Source organism: Bos javanicus, chromosome 1 (genome assembly GCF_032452875.1).
Source record: "Bos javanicus breed banteng chromosome 1, ARS-OSU_banteng_1.0, whole genome shotgun sequence".
Classification (NCBI taxonomy): domain Eukaryota; kingdom Metazoa; phylum Chordata; class Mammalia; order Artiodactyla; family Bovidae; genus Bos; species Bos javanicus.
Genome location: NC_083868.1, coordinates 58,542,580 through 58,566,449, shown reverse-complemented (window position 1 = coordinate 58,566,449; position 23,870 = coordinate 58,542,580). Strand labels below are relative to the sequence as shown.

Sequence of the window (23,870 nt, the reverse complement as noted above, 5' to 3'; positions counted from 1 at the left end):
CAGTGGTTAAGGCTCCACACTGCCAGTGCAGGGGGCATGGGTTTGATCCCGGGCCAGGGAGCTAAGATCCCAATGCTGTGCAGTGCAGCCAAGAAAATAATTTTTTTAAATGATAATAATAATTAAAAGTAATCTCCTTAAAAATAGCAATAAAACTACTAAATTTAAAAAAACAGTGGTAATAATAAGCATATCTATCTTATGAGGTTGTTTAGTGGATTGAACGTATTTGCAGCTCATGCCCATAGACAAGGGTCATCACAGCTAGGGACCTGATATTTTCAAACACATCCCACCTTCTCCTTAGCAGATTATTCTTAGGGCTGTTTCCTGAGCTCCTCCCCGACCCACCCCCCTCATACAGGAGTGGGAGAGGAATACCTAGTCTCAAATCCTTGATTTCATTGCCCTTTACCCTTGATTAGGGCTTCCCTGGTGGCTCAGATGGTAACAAATCTGCCTGCAGTGCAGAAGACACGGGTTCAATCCTGGGTGGGGAAGATCCCCTGGATAAAAAAATGGCAAGCTCACTCTAGTATTCTTGTCTGGGAAATTCCACGGACAGAGGAGCCTGGCGGGCTATAGTCCATGGGGTCCCAAAGAGTCAGACACGACTAAGCAACTATACTTACTTTTTGATTGAGGTAGTTTTCCACAATTGTTTCTAGTATTTTTTTTTAAATACACATTTCATACTACATTACACAAAAAGGCATCTCTCATTGCCTCATGGGCAACCACAAGACTGGGCTTACCTCAAGACACCCAAGGGGTGAGCACAGAGGAAGTTGTAGAAGCAGATATCCTGGTTGCCAGTGACGTTGACAACCTGTAAAAGCAAGAGCGAGAAGAGGAGACGCTGTCTGTCTCCATCCCCTGAGCCTGAAATCACAGAAAGCAGGCGACAGTGCTTGCAGTGATCAACTGTCAGAGATTTACAGTGTAACCAGTGCTCCTTCTCAGCAGGGGACGAGTCATTACCTCCAGCCTTTACACAGGTACAGACACATTTCATTTAAATGCTACCGTCTTGCTTTGAACTCAAATACTCTGTGTCCCTCATTAGGTGGCCAGGCAGAATTCAACTGAAAACATTTCCTTTGTTCTTATTGTAAAAGGGTTCTGAAAGGATGTTAACTCTGGGGCCTGCCTAGCAGGACTGTCACAGTACATCCTATTTTCTAGATGAATCTTGGGAGGGTAAAGAGCTGTCCCATCCTTTGTATTGAATTGATAACCACAGGGCAGGTGGACATAAGGAGATATGTGGTCAGTTTTCCATATTTATCACTATCATTAAGAACCCTCCTATACCACAGCTGTATCTTCCAACAGAGCCCCAAAGTATTCAGAGAATATTTAGAGTATAAATTATGGTGCTCAAATCTTATAAAGTCCTTGTCCTCATCATGTATTAAGTATGGAGTTGGTGAAATATTATTAAACTGTTGACTCTCTAATGTGGGTGTATATTGGAATCACAAAGAGTTTCATCAGTATTGATGCCTGATTCCACTCTGATCTAACTGCTGTGGGGTACAGCTTGGACACTGGTATCTTAAAAAATCTCACAGATGATTTGAACACACAACAAAGTTTGAGAGCCATTGTATTAGAAACACCTTTAGCCTGGTGCTATTCTAAATGGGCTTTTTCATGTATAATAGATCCTAGACAAGATCATTTATGTGACCTGGACCTTAGGATTCTACAAAGGTGCAGTGGGGATTCTCAAGCTGTTTTAATTATTATTTTTTTTAATTCTAATTGCCTTTACAAAATCTATTTATTTATTTTTCATTGCAAAGGACCTTTGTTGCTACACATGGGCTTTCTCTAGTTACAGCTTGGGGGCTACTCTCTATTTGCGGTGTGGGCTGCTCATTGCGGTGACTTCCCTTGCTGTGGAGCATGGGCTTTAGAGCACAGGCTCAGAGGCTGTGGCACACAGGCTTAGTTATTCTGTGGCATGTGGGATCTTCCCAGACCAGGGATCAAACTCATGTCCCCTGCATTGGCAGGTGAATTCCTATCCACTGTGCCACTAGGAAAGTCCTTTGTTTGTTTATTATTTATTTTATATTTCCTTTTCTTTTAATATTTTATTAGTGAAGCTGTTCTTACTTTTACAAAAAATATTTACCCTCAATGACGGGACACCGGCTAAATTAGACATCAGGTTTCTTTGTTTTGGTCTGGAACTTTACCCATCATCCCACAATGATCAAAAGTTCAGACTGGTTAAACAATAGACATAGCTGACAGACACCAAGACTAAATGAGTGCAAGGTAATAATTTCAGACTGGTAGACAAAGTAATACAAGAGGTCTGTGATAAAACATTGGGGAACTAGATTTAAAGCTCAAAGACGACCCAATGGGGAAATCCTGTGGGAATCCGAATGAGAAATTAATTCTTGGACAGAGCTCTTTATACCTTTCTCTGTAAATTACAGCAAAGGTCTTTCTCTGCTGTGTGAAAGCTGGGATTTGGGGGTCTGAGGCCGCACTTACTGTTTGGTAGGTGATAACCAGCTGGATCACAGGCAGTGCATAAAACACAGCAATGGTAATGATGTTCCTATGCAGACAAAAGGAACCAGAAATGGTTATTTCCAAATTAACAATGGAATTTTTGCTTTGTAATTTTTTTAAAGTATCTTTCCACCCCATAACTGCCTGCTTAACTCACCAAAGTGATTAGACACTGATTACATGGTTCCTGTTTCTCCAAACTTCCTCTCATACAATCATTTGCATAACAGTGTAAATACTACTTCTGGTTTAAGGAAATTATCAATAAAGGCCTATCTCTTTAAGATATCATTAGATTAAAAATGATCAGAGAGCAGGTAATGGGTGATGGATCACACGAAGGGGATGTGGCTCTCTTAGCTACCTCTTAGTTCCAAAACACTGGTCCCACTATGCCGTGGAGTTCCACGTGACCCCCACTGGGTGGCTCTTGTTTCCCTCTAGCATCCGTGTCCAAGTAAAAGGTCATCCTTCCAGAGAAAAGAATGAGAGGAGCTGCCACAACTGTCTGTCAGGGGTTTCTGAGGGAAAAGAGGGGACCCGGCCAGGCACCTCAGACTTTCTGCCTGGAAGGTGGTCCTGGAAGGACCACCACCTCTGTGTGGTCCATTTATCACAGGTCTATTTATCATTGGCTGATGATATCATCTTCCCTCAGGGTGATTTCTAGCTACCGGGAGGTGCTCTAGGCGTCTCATCCCAGAAATCACTGGCTCTCCCAAGGGTAAGTCCTGGTGAGAGAAGAGGGAATGGTTCCTGTTTAACATGCCTCCTGGAAGATAGTTTTAGTATCTTCCTGGAAGAGGATTTAGTGTCTCCCTAAAAACACAGGATTCCACTACTGTTCTTATTTATACTTTGTATTTATTTCATTTAGGACTGGTTGCCTTTGATTGTGTTTTGTTTGTTTTTCCTATGCATTGTGACTTAAATCCTTTAAACACCTCTATGTGTGTCTCATTAAACACTGAAACCTGTGATTTGGTTCACTTATATGAATCACGTAAGTTCACTGTGGCTTTTACAAAGAAAATTTTAATTTTACTAAAGAGAGCCATAGTCCTTCTCATCATCTACTCACCAAAAATAAATCTTATACTTTTTGCTGACAATTCTTCGGTCCTTCCTGGACAGATCTGACAGGTAAAGGAACATCTGGGATGCCAAGTAAAAAGAGAATGCAAAACTGTACTTGGATGTCTTGCATAAAATACAAAGAAGAGCTTTACATATTTCAGTTTAATCCCTCATTAGGGATTAAAATGATTAAACAAGACTTTTCTCATAATTTTGCTTTTCCTAGGATGCCTTTAAAAATCCTAGTATTTCCCTTGGCTTTAGGGAAAGTGGCTGATGTGAGAAACCCAATGGGAATCTTGAATACTTCTTAAATTTCAAGAATTGGTTTCCCAGTTTTCAGAGATGCCCACTGTGATTCTTGAATTACAGAGTTGAAACCATACCATTCACCTTCATGTCGCTTACTGGGTACAACATAGTCTGATACATATGAATCAGAAAGAAATGAGCTTTTACTCCTGAAGCATTTTATGTCTGGAACCAGGGCGTTTTTCCAAGTACACCCTTCAGTGAAATCTTTTCTTGCACCTGGTTGGAACCCTTCCTCATCTTTGTCCATAATCAGCCACCTCAGACCCATGAACATTTTAGTGCTCTGTTCTCTTTACTGCTGTCACTTTTTCCCTCCAGAAAGGAGTGTTAATTAACTGAGTATTGCTTTTAGTAGCTAGTTAAGCTTTATCTAAAAAGCCCCCTGTGAAATTTGACTCCCCCTGAAGAAAAAAAAAATATATATATATATATAAAGGCAATTGAGGCATTGTTGAAGTTGTATTTGACTCCTGAACTTTCTGTCCTCTGGAGGGTGTGGCCAGGCAGAGAGAGGTACCTTGGTGCGGATGATGTTCTTATCGCTCTCAATGTCTGGCATGGTGTCAAAGTCACTTTCCTCCACAGAGCTGTCAGTGTCTGACTGGCATGGCTGTTTACCATCAGAGGAGGATATTTGCCTGCCAGGACTGGAGCTTGACTCATCTGAAACAGAGGAGACTCTTCTGCCTTCCCAAGCTGAGAAGAACCCATGGAACCCATCTCGCTCTCTCTCTGCAAAACACAGTGCTGACTCATTCTTGGACACGTTGTGTGGGTAAAAACCAACTCCTTACCCACAACACATGCTCTCTCAATTCTTCCTCAATGGACTTCTGACTCTCCTATTTTTACATTTAAATCACCTATTTCTAGGGCTGAATACAAAATATAAAGGCATCTTCTGTGTTAACTCTTTGGATGCAAAGATAATGTGCTTATATTTCATGTTTCATACTTTGAAATATGAACATAAATATATAAACATACACATGCATGTACTTATGTATAGCATCTACCACATGTATATGTAAGCACCTACATATCCGGCAGCTATACATTTCTCATGGATAAGGTATCTGTACACTGAAATCCCCCACATGCCGTATCTGTGATTATATAATGAAAACCACATTTCAGGAAGAATCCTTGTGTTCCTGTGAATGTTTCTGAGAGCAGATGGGAATTTGTGCAGCTTAATGAGCACATGAGCCAAGCCTACCTTCCACTTTTATTTCTTCTGTTCAGATGGTTAAAGAAAAAAAAACAAAACCCTGTTCTTGCAGAGCCAGAAATAAGTCTCCGGCGCTGAGCCCACATGCTTCTCAAAGTTACAGAAGAACAGGGCAGGAATACAAGATTCCCAGCCCCGCTATACTGACAGCTTAAAGCACACCATTCATAGACCTGTAAGCATCATGGAAGTGTGTGGAAGCCTCAGTGCCCTCCAACGCTAGCAGGACAGAGATCAGAATTCTGTCCCCTTCAGGCCACTTAAGCAGCCTGGGGGTTGCCGTGTGAGTGACTGGTGGCAGTGAGCATGTTCAGTTATGAAGTTAGCCCAAATGGAGGATTGCTAGGCTTCGGTCATGTTCACCTGCTGCACAGCCTCATCTTCTGAGCACCCTTACTCCTCTGAAACCTGAGAATGAAACAATGGGTCAACTGATGTTGGGCTCCCTGACATCAGACTCTTGACGCATTTTCCACACCCTAAACTCAGTCTGGGTATGAAAAAAAACCCACAGGAGTTGACAGCAATGGTCCCAGAAAATTCTGCTTGAAAGTGGCTAGCAGACTCAAGAAACAGATCAATAGAACCAGAAAAAAAGCTGGAAGGAAACTTCCAGATCACCCAGTCAATTAATCTTATATGATGACCGCCTTGCCCACTTTCACAGTTATTAGTGGCTGGAGGGTCACTTGTATCCTATTCTTGGGAGAATCAGGAGACACTTCCATGAATGGACTCATTGTAAAAATACCTATTGCCCCGTAATTGCTCCCTTCAGGGGTACTGGCAGCAATGGGATTTGACACCGACATATTTCCAGAGCCTGTTAAAAAGAAAAACAAAGAGGCAAACACTTGTGTCTAGTTGCTAGAATGAAAGGACACGACTTTAAATAGTTTGATTTTCTTTTCACTCTAATATAAGGAGTCTGCAGGGCAATTTTATGGTCTGCAGGCCAAATCTAGCTCACCACCCGTTCCTGCATGACCCTTAAAGTAGAAATGGTTTTAAATTTTTTAAATGGTTGGAGGAAAATCAGAAGAGCAATACTATTTTATGACAGGTGAAATTTTAGATTTTAAGTGTACATAAAGCTCTACCGGAACACAACCACTCATTTGAGTCTGGCTATGGCTACTTTTGGCTATCAAGGCAAGGAGAAGCAGTTGTGACAGAGACTCCATGGCCTGCAGAGCCTGAAATATTTACTATTTGGCACTTTCCAGAAAAAAAAAAATGTTGCTGATTCCTGCCTAACAGTACTGCAGAATCATAAGGAGTGTGGGTCCTGGAATCACTGTGAGAAAGGTCACCCCTGAACATAAACACCAGAAATAAACTTCTGTGATTAAGGCACTGTAATTCAGAGGTTTATTTGTCACAGCCATTAGCAGTACCCTAACTGTAGGCAGGATTAGCCCTGACAGGAAAGAAATTACTGCACTCCTTGGAACAAACAATAGTGACTACAGGAGCTATGTACAGGAATATGGGTTATTTGGGGCATAACACAGAGATGGAATGGACTTCCCTGGTGGCTCAGACAGTAAAGGATCCACCTGCAATGCAGGAGACCTGGGTTCGATCCCTGGGTCAGGAAGATTCCCTTGGAGAAGGGAATGGCAACCCATTCCAGTATGCTTGCCTGGGAAATCCCATGGACAGAGGGCCCTGGCAGGCTGCCGTCCATGGGGTCACAAAGAGTTGGACACGACTGAGCGATGAACACTTTCACTTTTTTTCAGAGATATAATAGGCGTGTCTGTTGCCGAATGGCTGTTGGCAGTGAGAGAAAAATATTGCTAAGATGGTACTCCTCAAACTATTCCAGTGAGGTTTGGAAAGCCCCAGAGAAAGCTGCCTCCTAAGCTTCTCACTGGTTACTGGAAAAGATGCTCTCCCGTTGAGTTTGTCCACTTCTGAGAATTAGGAGGAGCTGAACAAAGAGAACACAAACAAGGGCGCAGGCATCTAGGCAGTTTCTCTGACTCTGACTTAGTGCCACAATATTTCTGGGAGCCACCGTCATCTGTGAAGACACCTGAGAATATTTCTCTGCTGTCTCCTAAGCTTTGTCAGGGTCTGGGATGTTGTCAGGCTGGTGGGAATTCCATCATGTGTCTTCTTCCTGAGAGGTGAGATTGCTTGGATCACACTAGGGGTGAAGAAGTCTGTGAGTTAACTAGTCAGTGTCTTGTACTCTTGCAGAAAAATCTATTTTCAGTGAAGACATGTAAGATAGTCTATATCCTCATTGCAAATATATTTCCATTTCTTCTTTGAAAATATCATCTGTATTCTTTACATTAATGCTACAGTATGCAACACACGTAAAAGAACCAAAAGCCTCAGACAATTTATTTGTTTGTCACAATTAGCTCTTTTCATCCAGCTTTCAAACTTCATTCTCACTGGTGGACAGTAAAAACATTCATAGTTTTGGGAGCCAATCTGTAGGCTTCATCATGTTTTCACTCTTTGTGGGCCTATTCCTTTCCTCCATGGAGAAAAATAATTAAATCTTAAGTTCAAAACATTTAGCCAGTGATGAGGAACAAATCAATAGCCTTGGAGACTCAATTTCCTCCCTCCTTTTGGTAGCCTAGCCAAGAGCCAGCTCAGTTGGACAGCAAGGCCTCTGGCTAATGCAACATTCCTGGCAGGCAAAGCTATTCCCAGGGCTCTCACAATGGACTTTGGCATTGTTCCTAGGCTTGGAGACTCCTTGATATAGTTCTTACTATTTAGAGAGAGTAGATGTTCCTTGGCTTTTCTTGGGCTTACCCATAAATATGTAACATGGTATCAACACCATCTGTGCTTTTCATCCAACTTCAAGGCAAAGAAACAGGTTACTTTCAGACTCTTAAGAGTGAGAGATTAAATCTTTTGAGCACAGTCAGAGTATTATGGGAAGATGCCATGTACAGTTTGACCGACTCTCCTTGGCCAAGGAGAGATTTGGCTGTAGTTTGGGCAGAGCGCTTTGCTGCCGCCACTACTGAGGGTAACAAGTAGTATTACCACTATTACCACCACTGCTGGTGCTGCTCCTCAGGCTTCTATACTGTTACTGCGCTTGCTGCTGCTACGACTTCTGTCACTACTGCTGCCTGACGTAGAGCGTCTGACACACAGTAGTAAGCTTTTGATAAACGTTAGGCAGCAGTGGTGACACTGGTGTGTGTCAGACACTCCTTTAAGTTCTTTCCAAGAATTCATTCTTTTAATTTTTCAATAACCTTGTGACATGGGTGCTATTACTATCACCATTTTAAAGATGACAAAAAGCAGGCACAGACAGATCATTTGTCCAGAATCACTCACATAGTGGATAGATAATGGTTCATTGCACTGATCTCAGTTAAAATTTATCTTCTTAATTGAAAAAAAAAGGAAGGGATTTTCCTTTAACATTTGAATACCTGGCAGTGAGTGTGTTGCTTTTACAGTGCTCATTTTTCAAAAGAGACAAGGAGTTGAGGCGTATTTGCATTTCCACTCATATATTCAAAAAAGGTATCTAAGCACAATATTTGATTTTTAGTTGGGATGCTGCTGCTTGCCTGTAATTCTGTATAGTCTTCTTTCTATCAAGGTCATTCTGTGTGGGGCGGGGCGGGGGGCAGGCGACTCTCACAGAAACCACCATTCTGGTCTCTTCCTTAAGTGATGTAACCTTCACATTTCCCTTAGTAGCTTTCACATTTTTTCTCTTTTCAAGCCTAAATTCCCTTCTTTTAATCATTAACTTAGGTCCTTGTTTACAGTGTAATTTAAAAAAATATTACATGTGCAAATAGTGAAAATGATACTAAAATCATAAACCGCAGGATTTCAGGTCTTTTCTGTTCCCAGGAAGCCCTCTGGTATGGGAAATAGATGCATGCGTAGGATAATGCTTGAGTTCCACTGTGGCGGGGGGTTAAAGTGGTCTGTGGGAGGCAAAGTGTTTTTGTGTGTGTGATCAAAAGAGGCAAAAAAAAAAACAAACCCAAAAACTAAAATCAAAGCAAGAGTGCAAACAAAATCACTGTTTTGTTAGGCAACAACTTCACTAAAAAGAAAAAGCCAGCTGTGTAGGTTTGTTCAGACTTGGATGGTTTCTGCTCTCTACTCTGCCTCACAGCTGAGCAGGACCTGGTTTCAGTATAGTCCCCAGTCCCTTGCACTCCAAAGCAACCACAACACCAACAGTTCTGTAACGGACAAGAGCATCAAGATTTTCATTTGCAGTACAATTGTTTCAAATCTGTGCACTTTTATATGCACAATTAAATAGGAGATTGGCCAACACGGGATTACAATATTCTGTTAACTTTTCTAACGTCTAGAAAGGCAAGAACCAAAGCACTGCCTCCCAAACTTCAAATGTGATCGATGCTCCCAGAAGGCAAGCCATATTTCTGTTTAACTGTATGGTATATAGAAAGCAGAATTAAACACAATATACCAGTTTATAGGACAGACTGAGATGTTCTGGCTGGGAATAAGCAAACATATAAAGTTGTGAATGAGCTCATCTTAATGAGGAAACTTGTTCTGGTATGTTTTTCTTTACACGTGAGCCCTTTGCCATCTGTCTGCTTTGCTAACTTAGAATAGGATAAGCTTGCCTGCCTGCCTTTTATATTAATTGCTCCATGTGAGGAGAAAAATTTCATTTCATTTTGAGCAGGCTTGACTCTTTCAGGGACTTCACATTTATAACTGTCCTGCCCCCTTCTGTCTCTAGCCTTAGAAGGTTGGAAGCTAAGAAGGAGTCAGAAATGATGTGAATGAGCTGCTGTGAGGTTTAATTTTTATGCCAGTTGGCTACCTATTCCAGCTGGTGTCATGTTGTATTAACATGTCAAAAGTTGAGGAGAAAATAAGGAAGGCCACCCATCTTTTCAAGGGTGTAAAAGTAAAATTCCTCTAGAAGAAACAAACAGGCAAGCAAAATCAAGGAAATTTGGAAAAATCTATCAGAGAGTCAATACTAGAGCCTGAGACCCCTTACCACAGATTCTGAGGATGGCCTGTGCTCCCCGACTCCTCTGCACTCAGCACACTGCTTGTCTTCTCCCTTCCAGACCCTGCTCTCTGCTGGGAGGCTGATTCAGTAATAGCTCCGTCCAGGGAAGGATCTGATTGGTCATTTGGTTCCTCAGTCTACAGACTTGTCAGGTTTGTCCAGCTCCCCTACTTGAGAAAGTACCCTCCTCTTAGGCTGCACGCAGCATCATGGTGACAGCTCATGTGTCCCAGAGGCCTGCAAGTGATGCTTCATCTGTCTCTCTTTCGAGGTGGTAACTGAATTTCTGTGCAGGCTCTTTAACAGTGATGTGAAGTGTAGGGTTTCTCCACTGACAGAGTCCCTGAGTGAGAGAATGATAGTTGCTCGGGCATGTCTGACTCTCTGTGACCCATGTACTGCAGCCTGCCAGGCTCCTTTGTCCCTGAAGGAAATGTTTCTAGAACACGGAGGCTTGCCTGGTGCCCCTCAGATGACCAGAGAGACCCGTCTTAAGTGACAATGGAGAATACGAGGTCCATCCAGTCACACCACAGTAATCACGCCCCTTCTCGCCCGAAGCTGCTCTTTACAAACACTATTTCCACTTCATCTGGGCCCCAGGGTCTTATCTCCTTCTTATTCCCATGAAGTATGAAAGAAATTCTTTTGCTTTTTTAGTTCAGTTGGAGCCAGCGTCAACATTTTTCAAATAAGCTTACAAACTGCAGGATAAATCAATGAAAAACAAATGCAGGGGAGCTAACAGATTTTCCAAATGCAGCCGTCCTATTGTTACGTAATTAAGAGATGCCAACCGTTTGGCGAATTGTAGGGACCTGGCTCCATTTCCTCCACCTCAGGCACACCTAAGGTGAAAGCATCAGGCCCAGTTCCTCCGATGTCTAACTCTACATTGACTGAGGCAGCCAACAGGCCAAGTCTAGTGGGATCCCCTCTTTCAGACTCTGCTCCTAGCATTTTTTTCTAGGCTCTAGCCCCCAGGGCACTTCCTGTATCTCCGAGCTCAGTTAAACTTCATGTAGCCCCTGTGGGCACACTGATCCTGGCCCTTCTGTATCCTTGCTCTCTGTATCCTTGCTCTTCTCCAGAATTTCCTCCCCTGAATCTCTCACATTAGTCTACAGGTAAAATCCCTCACTTGCTTCTGTCTCTTGCTCCAGACTAGTTTCTCAGTGATCTGCTTCCTACGATTAAGAGTCACTAACTGATTCTTTCCTAGGATGGAGATTGTCTTCTCTGCTCTTTTTTGCAGCACCTGAGTCTTGTCTCACCAGTGGTCATGTGCCGTCTTTCCCCATAGCCTCTCTGCATGACAAAGGTTCCTTTCGTGCATGAGTGCTCAGTCACTTCAGTTGTGTCTGACTCTTTGTGACCCTATGAACTGTAGCCCACCAGACTCCACTGTCCATGGGATTCTCCAAACAAAAATACTGGAGTGGATTGCCATGCCTTCTCCAGGGGATCTTCCTGATCCAGGGATGGAAGCCATGTCTCTTGCATCAGCAGGCAGGTTCTTTACCTCTAGCGCCACCTGGGAAGCCCACAAGGTTCCTTTCTTCCTCCTAATTTCAAAGCCCTTTGGCATGAACATCTCTATTTTCTAACTAAGCTAGGATTTTGTTCCTGTATTCTCACCTGTGCCTGGCAGCCCACATTTTTAAGTCAGTGATTCTCAGTTGGGGGTAGGAGTAGGGGGAACATTTTGCCCCCAAGAGGACACTTGACAATGTCTGGGGATATTTTCTGTTGTCACAAGGTGGGAGTGTATTCCTGAATTCTAATAGATGGAGGTGAAGAATGTGGTTAAACATCCTCCAATGTACAGGGCAGCTCCCAACAACAAAGAATCATCTGAATGTAGTGTCAACAATGTTGAGTTTGAGAAACCCTGATCCTAGAGAAGGATAACCTAATCCTAATTCTATAAGCAGGCTTGACTGATCTTAGGTAAATAGATTCCTTTGCAGTGACTGGTTTAGAAATGAGTGTATGATCCACTCTAGGCCAATGAAACATGAAAGACGCTTTTAGGTGCTTCTGAAAAAGTCCTTCCCTCTGGATGTTGTCAGTGAGGACCCACCTCACCACCAGCACTGGGGGAAAAGCAGAACCAGGGGAATGGCAGGCAAAAGGACCTGAGCCACTGGATTCAGTGAATCCTGAAGCCTACCTTTTTGCTCAACTTTCAGGGAGAGGAGACACTCTTTATTGTTTAAGTATGTTTGAGATAAACTTTGTTGTTACCTGTAGCCACCGGAATCCAACTGATGCATCTTTATTTATTTATTTTTTGGATCACTCTTTCATTTCTGCTTGCCATCTGAAGGGTACCTCTAGCTCTGAGCTAATTTTCAGAGCCTTCTTGATCTTGTCAACACTAAGTAACTCATGCTGATTTAGGCTTTTTAGAAAATAGGACACATAAAAGGTACCCAACTTCCAGTTATAAAATATAAGTCCTGGGGATGTACTGTAAACATGGTGACTAGAGTTAATAATAATGTATTGCATATTTGAAAGTTGCTAAAGAATTGATCTTAAAAATTCTCACCACAAGAAAAAATTGTGTGGTGATGGATCATCTTGGGCTTCCCTGGTAGCTCAGACGGTAAAGCGTCTGCCTTCAATGCAGGAGACCTGGGTTCGATCCCTGGGTTGGGAAGATCCCCTGGAGAAGGAAATGGCAACCCACTCCAGTACTCTTGCCTGGAAAATTCCATGGATGGAGGAGCCTGGTAGGCTACAGTCCATAGGATCGCAAAGGGTAGGACACCACTGAGCAACTTCACTGGTGGTGATGGATGTTAATTAGATTTCTATTGGTGATCATTTTGAGTCTATACAAGTATAGAATCATGTTGTACACCCAAAACTTATACAGTGTTACATGATTGGTTCTTACTAGCTCTGCTTTCTGTAGAAAGACTACAGATTAGACCACTCAGCGGGGATGGGAATCAACAGAGGATTTGGAAATCACAGAAGTCAGAGAGACAGAAGTACCAGATGGGATGTTATCTTTTACTTGACATCAGTTTGAATTGAAACCAGGGGTTTTTCTTACCATCACTGGAACCAAAGCTTCCATCAGTGGATTTTCTCCGAAACCTGCAGACAAGACATACACATGTTCCTAAGACAGCAAAAACCTCAGCATTTTACATTTGTTCCCATAGACTTTGTTGCAGATTTCTCTGCTGGGATCTCAAATGGGCCTTTGGATGTACAGAAAACTCTGACACACTGCTGGTAGAATTGTAAAATGGACCAGTCACTTTGAGAAATCATTTGGCAGTTCCTCAAAAAGGTAAACCTAGAGATGCAATATGACCCAGCAATTCCACACCTAGGCACATACATGCCATTTATTTCCACATTCATTTATCTTCAGATCATTCACATGCCATAAAATTCATCCTTTAATGTGCAGAATTCAACCAATTTTAGTATGTTCACAAAGTTGGGCAACCATCACTATTCTCTACGTCCAGAACATTTTCATCATCACCCAAAGAAATCTCAGACAATAGCAGTCACTCCCCATTTTCTATTCCTCCCTGCCCCGGGGAACCACTAATGTACTTTCTGCTGCTATAAAATTGCCTATTCTGGATATTTCATGTATAAATGGAATTATATTGTATGTGGTCTCTTTGGCTTCTCTCACTTAGCATAATGCTGTGTGGTAGCATGAATGAATACATGAGTCTTTTTTAAATGCTTAATTTTATTGGAGTACAGTTGATCACCAACTCGATGGACCTGAGTTTGAATGAACTCCGGGAGATAGTGATGGACAGGGAGGCCTGGCGTGCTGCGATTCATGGGGTCACAAGGAGTCGGACACGACTGAGCAACTCAACTGAACTGAACTGAACTGATAGTTGATTTATAATGTTGTACTAGTTTCAGATGTACAGCAAAGTGATTCAGTTATACATATACATACATTCATTCTTTTTTAGGTTCTTTTCTCATATAGATTATCACAAAATATTGAGTAGAGCTTCCTGTGTTATACAGCAGGTCCTTGTTGATTATCTATCTTATGTATAGTAGTATGGGTGTGTCCATCCCAAGCTCCTGATTTATCCCTCCACCCCATCTTTCCCCTTTTGTAACCAGAAATTTCTTTTTGATATCTGTAAGTCTGTTTCTGTTTTGTAAATGAGTTTCATTTATACCTTTTTTAAAAATGAATTCCACATAAGAGTGATATATTTTTCTTTCTCTGTCTGACTTAGTATGATAATCTCTAGGTCCCTCCATGTTACTGCAAATGGCATTATTTTGTTCATTTTTGTGGCTGAGTAATATTCCATTACATATGTGTGTGTGTGTGTATGCATACACACACACACACGCACACACACATATACCATATCTTCTTTTTTCATTCCTCTGTTGATGGACACTTAGGTTGCTTCCGTGTCTTGGCTATTGTAAACAGTGCTACAATGAACATCAGGGTGCACATATCCTTTTAGATTATGATTTTCTCTGGATATATGCTGAGGAGTGAGATTGCTGGATCACATGGTAGTTCTATTTTTTCTTCTTTATTTTTTAAGCTATGAAAGTATGATAACACATTTATAAGAGACTCCAAATATACAGAACAAAGTTACATATAGTTCCACTATATATTACAATTATTTCTTAAAGTAGGTCAATTAAGATTTTTAGTTGGAGTTTCAACATCAAACTCTCAAAAATTAATAGAATGTATAGACAGAAATGTAAAAGGAAAAATCCCAGAGGGATGGTATGGGGAGGGAGGTGGGAGGGGTCTCAGGATGGGGAACGCATGTACACGCGTGGCAGATTCAAGCCAATGTACAGCAAAACCAATACAATATTGTAAAGTAATTAGCCTCCAATTAAAATAAATAAATTCATACTAAAAAAAAAGAGAAAAATATGGAACACTTCACGAATTTGCATGCCATCCTTGCGCAGGGGCCATGCTAATCTTCTCTGTATCGTTCCAATTTTAGTATATGTGTTGCCCAAGTGAGCACTGGTAGTTCTATTTTTAGTTTTTTTAAGGAACTTGCATACTGTTCTCCATGATGACTGTATCAATTTACATTCCCACCAACAGTGTAGGAGGGTTCCCCTTTCTCCAAACTGTCTTCAGCATTTCTTGTTTGTAAACTTAAAAAAAAAATATTCATTTGACTGCTTGGAGTCTTAGTTGCAGCACTCGGGGTCTTTTGCTGCAGTGCACAGACTCTCTAGCTGTGGTGAACGGGCTCAGTAATTGTGACGTGGGGGCACAGTTGCTCTTCAGCCCAATCAGGGATCAGACACACATCCAGGGTGTTTGATGCGTGTTTGATCCCTAGTTGCATTGTAGGGTGGATTCTTAACCACTGAAGCAGCAGGGAAATCCCTATTGTTTGTAAACTTTGATGATGGCCATTCTGACTGGTGTGTGTTGATATCTGTACGTAATTTTGATTTGCATTTCTCTGATAGTGATGAGCATCTTTTCATGTGCTTTCTGGCCATCTCCATGCCTTCTTTGGAGAAATGTCTATTTAGATCTTCTGCCCATTTTTTTGATTGGTTTTTTTTTTTTTTTTTTGGACATAGAGCTGTTTGTATATTTTGAGGATTAATCCCTTCTTGGTCACTTCATTTGCAAGTACTTTCTCCCATTCTTTGGGTTGTCTTTTTGTCTTGTTTAGGATTTCCTTTGCTGTGCAGAAGATTTTAATTAGGCCCTGTTTATTTTTGTTTTTATTTTTATTCCTGTAAGAGGTGGATCAAAAATAGACTGCTATTTATGTTAAAGGATGGTCTGCCTATGTTTTTCCTGAGTTTTATAGTGTCCAGCTTTACATTTAGGTGTTTGATCCGTTGTAGTTTGTGTGTGTGTGCGTGTGTGTGTGTGTGCACAGTATTAGAGAATGTTCTAATTTCATTCTTTTACATGTAGCTGTCCAGTTTTCCCAGCACCACTCATTGAAAATACTTAAATCTTTTTATGGCTGGATAATCATAGCTATTGTGTGGATATACCAAGTTTATTTGTTTATACTTGATGTACACTTCTATTGTTTCCACATTTTAGCTATCATGAATAGCACTGCTATGAATATTTGTGTGCAATTTTGTGTGTGTGGATATATGTGTTAAATTCTCTTGGGTCTATATCTAGGAATGGAAGTGCTTGGTATGAGGTAACTTTTTAAAGCTGTTTTCCACTGCAGCTTGATAGCAGGAACTATTTTACATTCCCACTAGCAATGTAGAAGTTTCTAATTTCTCTGACATCATTATCAACTCTTGTTATTTTTCCAGTAAAATTTTTTATTGTAGCCATCCTAGTGGATATAATGTGATATCTCATTGTAGTCTGACTTGCATTTCCCTGATGGCTAATGATGTTAAACATCTTTTCATATGCTTATTGGCCATTTATATATTTTCTTTGGAGAAATATCTATTTAATTTAAAAAGGCCCTTTTAAAATTAGGATATTTTTATTTTTATCATTGGGTTGGAAGGATTCTTAATATAGTCGTGGTTACTAGACTATTATGGATATATAATTTGCAAACATTTTTTTTACAATTTTTTGTGTTGTATTTTCACTTTCTTGATAATGTTCTTTAAAATAAAAAGTTTTAATTTTGATGAAATCCAACTTACCTATTTTTTCTTTTGTTACTTTTGCTTTGGGTGTCATATCTAAGACATTATTACCTAATCCAAGGTCACAAAGATTCACTCCTGTATTTTCTTCTAAGAATTTTATAAATTTGACTCTTTTATTTAGATCTTTGTTCTATTTAGAGTTTACTTTTTTATATGTTCTCAGGTAGTGCTGAAGCTGAAACTCCAATACTTTGGCCACCTGATGTGAAGAACTGACTCATTTGAAAAGACCCTGATGCTGGGTAAGATTGAAGGCAGGAGGAGAAGGGGATGAGAGGATGAGATGGTTGGATTGGCATCACTGACTCGATGGACATGAGTTTAAGCAAGCTCTGGGAGTTGGCGATGGACAGGGAGGCCTGGTGTGCCGTAGTCCAAGGGGTCGTAAACTGAGCGACTGAACTGAACCGAACTGAGGTAGAGGTACAAGTTCATTCTTTTTCATGTGGAAGCCTAAGGGTCTCAGTATTATTTGTTGAAAAGAATATTCTTGTTTCATTGAATTGTCTTGGTATATCCTTGTCAAAAATCAATTGACCGTAAGTGTAAGGGTTTATTTCTGAACTTTCAATTTAGTTTCATTGATCTATATGTCTTATGTCAGTGCCAGAGGTTTTTTATTTTTAATATTTATTTATTTGACTGCACTGGTTCTTAGTTGCGACACCTGGGATGTTTTAGTTGTGGTGTGCGGACTCTTAGTTGAGGCATGTGGGATCTAGTTCCCTGACAAGAATCAAACCCAGGCCCCCTGCATTGGGAGTTCAGAGTCTTTGTTCTTTTTGTCATGATTGTTTTTCCTATTTGGGATCCCTTGCATTTCCATATGAATTTTAGGATCAGTTTATCAATTTTTGGAAGAAAGTCAGCTGGAACTTTCATAGGAATTGTGCTGAATTTGTAGATCAGTTAGAGGAATATTGCCACATCTTTTAGTTTATATCACTGCTATAACAAATTATCACAATATTATGGTTTACAACAATACACATTTATTATTTTCAGTTCTGGATGTCAATTCTAAAATGAATCTTATGTGGCTAACATTAAGATATCAGCAGGGCTGTATTCCTTCTGAAAACCCCAAGGAAGAATCCATTTCTTTGCCTTTTCCAACGTCTAGAGGTAGCCTGCATTCCTTGAGGCATGACTCCTTCCCTATCTTCATATATGTTACTCTAACCTGGCCTTTCCTCATCATATCTTCTACTTTGACTCTCTTGCCTTTCTCTTGTAAGGACCCTTGTGATTACATTAGAATGTATAATTATATTATACATTACACAGATAATCTAGGATAATCACCATAATTTTATCATATCTGTAAAATCTCTTTTGACATGTAAAGAACATAGTAACAGGTTCTAAATATTAGAACAGGGACATCTTTTGGGGGCCACTATTCTGTCTACTATACCGTTTTAACAATATTAAGTCTTCTAATTCATGAGTACAGGATGTCTTTTTATATATTTAGATTTTCTTTAATTTCTTTCAAGGATGTTTGTAGGTTTCAATGTACAAGTCTTATATTTAATTTGTTAAATTCTTTTCTAACTGTTTTATTTTCTTTGATGCTATTGTAAATAGATCATTTTCCTGATTTCATGTTTGAATTGTATATTTGCTAGTGTATAGAAATACAATTGATTTCTGTATATTGATCTTGTATCCTATAATTTTGGTAAACTCAGGGTTTCTTTTTAGAGATAATGAAAGTTAGATAGTGGTGATGGTTGTGTAACTATGAATATACTAAAACCACTGAATTTTTAAAAAGGAGTAGATTTTATAGTCTATGAATTATATCTTAATAAACTCACTAATGTGTTTGTTCTCTAGCTGAAGTCTTTTTTTTAATTATTAATTGCTTGCCTCCTTATCTGTCTTCCCTTTGTACAATGTAAGTTCTATTACAGCTGGGATCTAGACTGTCTTCTTCATCACTGAATCCCTAACCTTTGGGACAGGGCCTGGCACCCAGGAAAGGACAAGTAAATATTTGTTGAGTCATATCATTAAGGAGAACAGTTACAATTGGGTCTGATGAGTCTAGGTGGCAAATGAGGCTCTAGTGAAGTCCCTCTAAAAAAGAGCAAGTTTAGTGATATTAGCTAGCAAGCAATTATACAAACTGATAAAAGATGATTGGGTTTGTATTAATTGGCTTTACCCACATTTGCCTTAGGTTTTGGAGCTGATAAAATTCTTTATTAGAGAAGTTCAGTGATTTACAAAGCTAGTGTGAGGCAGGCAGTATATAATAAATAAAAGAAAAAGAGTAAATGAGAACTATTCTAGATTGGTTGAAAAATGGCTATACTTCATCTTGTATTCAGCCCATTCAATCAAAAATGGAGTCTGTATCTTCACCTCTTGCATCTGGACTGGGCTTATCACTTGATTTGACCAAGGACACCAAGGGGGAAGTGATATTGAGCCCCTTTAAAGCCTACACCTTAAGGAAGGCCTGCATTTTTGTGCAATTTCTCTTGAAGATACAATAAACCAGGGCTTGACTGCTGGAGGATGAAGGGCAAAGTACACCTGAGGCCAGTCTGAAAGAGCCAGTGCTTCTCTAACCTGCCCAGTAATTTCACATTATGACCACCCCAGCTGAGATCTCTGAAATCTAGTGCATGTGTGCATGCTAAGTCACTCAGTCATGTCTGACTCTGTTCGAGCCTATTATGGACTGTAGACCACCAGGCTTCTCTGTCCATGGGATTCTCCAGGCAAGAATACTGGAGTGGGTTGCCATGCCCTCGCCTCCAGGGGATCTTTCCGACCCAGGGATTGATTCCATATCTCTTTGTTCCTGCACTGCAGGCAGGTTCTTTACCACTAGCGCCACCTGGGAAGCCCCTAAGCCTAGTCCAGAGTCCAAATTAGCAGAATCATCCAGTTCACCCATAGATTTATGAGCAAATATAAATATGTATTGCTGTATGCCATTGGAGTTTTTATGGTTGATTTCTATGCAGTGTTATTGTGGTAACAGATAATTAATACAGGAATCAACAGAAGGACAAGTAATCAGTATTATGCAGTTTAAATTCAATGTATGGCACGGTGACTGAGAGGACGGAATGAGAGACATGGATGCAGTCAGTGCTTGACTCAGAGTATCATTGCAGAGGCTCCATAAATACTTGTCAAATGAACTGTAGCTTGGAGGTGGGAGGGGGATGGAGTTGAGCCAAAAAAACATTTAAAAAAAAAAAAGAAAAAACAGAAAAAAGCATAAAAACACTTTGGGTTCTGAGCTCCCTGAGGACAGGAGCCAGGTCTGTAATCAATGTTTTCACCCGCATCTCATAGCATATGCTGCAAACACTACAGGTATTGGTAACAAGAAACAGGAGGCTCAGCAAGCAAATGGTATTCTGCTCCAGGACTGGCTTCGCTTGCTTTTGTAGAAAACTTTGTGATTTCTGCTCGGTTCAATGAAGGAAGCGTTCTGTTAGCATTTTCTCTCATTCCGTTTCCCTAGTTAGATGCCAAGTAGTTCTTATGTCTCCAGATCTCTATTTTCAGTTTGCCTGTATTTGGAAAGATTCTATGTCTGTGCAGCTGACTGTATAGCACAGTAATCTGGGGCAGCCAGAGGTTTCAATAGAGCCTTAGGCCGCAACTTTTAAAAACTGTGTTCACTTCAGCAGGCTGCATAACAGCTTTAGAGAGATTGATATCCAGTTATTAACTTAATTTTTCTGTCGGTTGTAGTGTTGATTATGTCTGCTAGGTAACTAAAGAGGTAAAATCCTATTTTCTAAAATCTAAAACATCAGAGGTAGAGACAGTTGTCCTAAGAGAGGCAGAAAAGATGAACTTCTTTTTCCATGACACTAGAACTCATCTGAATCAAAGCTGGCAGCTTTTTGGACCCTTTTTCAACTGAATCCATGCTGGAGTGCCAGGCTTTGGATCTGGTCTCCTTAATCAGGACTACCCTTCCTCACATGCCCTGCCCACTCCAGTCCCATCTTGACCAGCTTGCTTTAAGAGCTAAGACTCTGGAGCCAGACTCAGTTCAGTTTAGTCGCTCAGTCATGTCCAACTCTTTGTGACCCCATGAATCCCAGTTCGACAGGCCTCCCTGTCCATCACCAACTCCTGGAGTCCGCCCAAACCCATGTCCATCGAGTCGGTGATGCCGTCCAACCATCTCATCCTCTGTCGTCCCCTTCTCCTCTTGCCCTCAATCTTTCCCAGCATCAGGGTCTTTTCCAGTGAGTCAGCTCTTCACATCAAGTGGCCAAAGTATTGGAGTTTCAGCTTCAGCATCAGTCCTTCCAATGAACACCCAGGACTGATCTCCTTTAGGATGGACTGGTTGGATCTCCTTGCAGTCCAAGGGACTCTCAAGAGTCTTCTCCAGCACCACAGTTCAAAAGCATCAATTCTTCGGCGCTCAGCTTTCTTCACAGTCCAACTCTCACATCCATACATGACCACCAGAAAAACCGTAGCTTTGCTTAGACAGACCTTTGTTGACAAAGTAATGTCTCTGCTTTTTAATATGCTATCTAGGTTGGTCATAACTTTCCTTCCAAGGAACAAGCATCTTTTAATTTCATGGCTACAATCACCATCTGCTGTGATTTTGGAGCCCAAGAAAATAAAAGTCAGCCACTGTTTCCACTGTTACCCCATCTATTTCCCATGAAGTGATAGGACCAGATGCCATGATCTTCGTTTTCTGAATGCTGAGCTTTAAGCTAACTTTTCACTCTCTTCTTTCACTTTCATCAAGAGGCTCTTTAGTTCCTCTTCACTTTCTGCCATAAGGGTGGTGTCATCTGCATATCTGAGGTTATTGATATTTCTCCCGGCAATCTTGATTCCAGCTTGTGCTTCTTCCAGCCCAGCATTTCTCATGATGTACTCTGCATATAAGTTAAATAAGCAGGTGACAATATACAGCCTTGACATAGTCCTTTTCCTATTTGGAACCAGTCTGTTGTTCCATGTCCAGTTCTAACTGTTGCTTCCTGACCTGCATACAGGTTTCTCAAGAGGCAGGTCAGGTGGTCTGGTAGTCCCATCTCTTTCAGAATTTTCCACAGTTTATTGTGATCCACACAGTCAAAGGCTTTGGCATAGTCAATAAAGCAGAAACAGATGTTTTTCTGGAACTCTCTTGCTTTTTTGATGATCTAGCCAGACTGCCTGGGTTCAAATCCCATCTCCTTCATTTAGTGGCTGTGAATTCTTGGTCAAATTACTTAACTTCTCAATACCTCAGTTTTCTTAACTGTCAAATAATAATAATAATACTAGTACTTACTGTTGTTGAGATTTAGATGAGATAATCTACTTAGAAGGCCCAGTGCAGTGCCTGGCATAGAGCAAGTATTTGTTCTATGTTAGTGGTTATGATCTAATCAATTAGTTGAGCTGATAACCAGTTAATGTATATATACTTTCCAGGTGTATTTGCCTGTAGACTGGTGTTTTTATTTTTAACATTTTTTATTTGAAAATATTTTTAGAGAAGCCATAAGAATGGACTATAGAATCCCCACATATTGTTACCCAGATTCACTTATTGTTAGCATATTACTCCCTTTGCTTTACCATTCTTTGTCTCTGGGTACATGTGTGTGTTTTCATATATGTGTGTTAGTCACTCAGCCGTGTCCAACTCTTTGCGACCCAATGGACTGTAGCCCGCCAGGCTCCTCTGTCCATGGGATTTTCCAGGCCAGAATACTGGAATGGGTTGCCATTTCCTTCTCCAGTTTTCATTTATATGTATATATAAATTTTGGGGGAACAATTTGAAAGTAAATTGCATATGTCATCAATTTTTATGCCTAAATACTTCCAAAGAATAAAGGTAATCTCTTATATAATCACAGTGTAATTGTCAAATTCAATACACTTAACACTGATATGATATTCTTATCTTGTCTGTATTACAGTTGTGTCAATTGATCCAATAATGTCCTTTACAGCATATTTTTCATCTAGTAAAAGATCCGGTCTGAGATCGGGTATTGTCTTTAGTCATCATGTATCTTCAGTCTCAGTCAATCTGGAACATTTCCGTAGCTAATTTTTGTCTTTTGTGACACATTTTAATAGAATGTTCAACATTTTGAGTTTGTCTAGTTTTTTCCTCATGATTACAGTAAAAATGGGCATTTCTGGCTGGAATACTACACAAGTGAGGTTGTGTCCTTTTCAGAGTACCACACCTGGAAGTGTCCATCTTCCTGTTGGTCATATTAATATTCATCACCCTGTCAATCATCCAATTTCTCCTCTGTATGGTTAGTACTTATCCCTTACAACTTCCAAGCTTTTTGTGGGGAATCACTTTAAGGCCATGCAAATATCTTGATCCTCATCAGATTTTCCTCCTAGCTTTAGTATTCATTGATGATTCTTAACCTGATCTATGCAAAATACTGATTTTCCAATTCTGGGACTCTCTCCTTATTTACCAGTCAGTGTTTGGTGTTCTGCCCTAGGCAAGGGTCTTCCCTCCTATGTCAATATTTGCTAATGGCTCCTTTCCCTAATGTGGAAATGTTTTAGTAATTTTGTTGAATTCATTGAATGTATATATGCAAGTATTTAGGTCCTTCCTTCCCTCCCTCCTCCCCTCCCTCTCTTTTTTTCCTTCCTCTCTCCCTTGTTGATAAGGATTCATGAATTTCTGTTTTTCTCAATGGTTTGTAATTCACTATTCTCCTTAATAATTTTGGTGCTCAAATTGGCCCAGATATGGTCAATGGTTTTTGAAGTCAGTTTCTCAGTTGCACAGCTTCATAAAGGTGAAAGAGGGATTCATTTCGGAGGTAGGCCTGTATCACTGAGAAGTTGTATTGCTGTGGTAGCTGTGAGGTGTTTCTACAAATGAGGCTAATCTTTCCCAATAATCTGAAAACTCTACATTGGCTTTGTTTACTTTAGATGCTCAAGAGGAGAGAGAACATTTGTTTATTGTACCTCCTGCCATTCCTTTGCAGTTGTTTCACAGAGACCAGGAGAAACTATGGAATTCTCAAGTTCAGG

General features: G+C 40.5%; 1 protein-coding gene and 1 non-coding gene across 9 annotated transcripts in view; both read right to left on the bottom strand.

Moving 5' to 3' along the window:
* Nucleotides 1-23,870, bottom strand: part of SIDT1 (SID1 transmembrane family member 1) — a 107,822-nt gene that overhangs the window by 22,353 nt on the left and 61,599 nt on the right. For all 8 annotated transcript variants that reach the window (XR_009738356.1, XM_061427102.1, XM_061427101.1 and 5 more), the window contains 6 exons: nt 13,243-13,286; nt 5,910-5,981; nt 4,445-4,590; nt 3,617-3,690; nt 2,515-2,581; nt 756-829 (listed from right to left, as the gene is read on the bottom strand). Coding sequence is in view for 7 of the 8 variants with exons in the window: in XM_061427102.1 (XP_061283086.1) it covers nt 756-829; nt 2,515-2,581; nt 3,617-3,690; nt 4,445-4,590; nt 5,910-5,981; nt 13,243-13,286 (477 nt within the window). In the remaining variant the exon portion in view is untranslated. The remainder of the gene's footprint in view (nt 1-755; nt 830-2,514; nt 2,582-3,616; nt 3,691-4,444; nt 4,591-5,909; nt 5,982-13,242; nt 13,287-23,870) is intronic.
* LOC133255549 (U6 spliceosomal RNA) lies at nt 15,093-15,199 on the bottom strand. Its single transcript, XR_009738969.1, has one exon. It is a non-coding gene; the product is annotated as a U6 spliceosomal RNA (small nuclear RNA).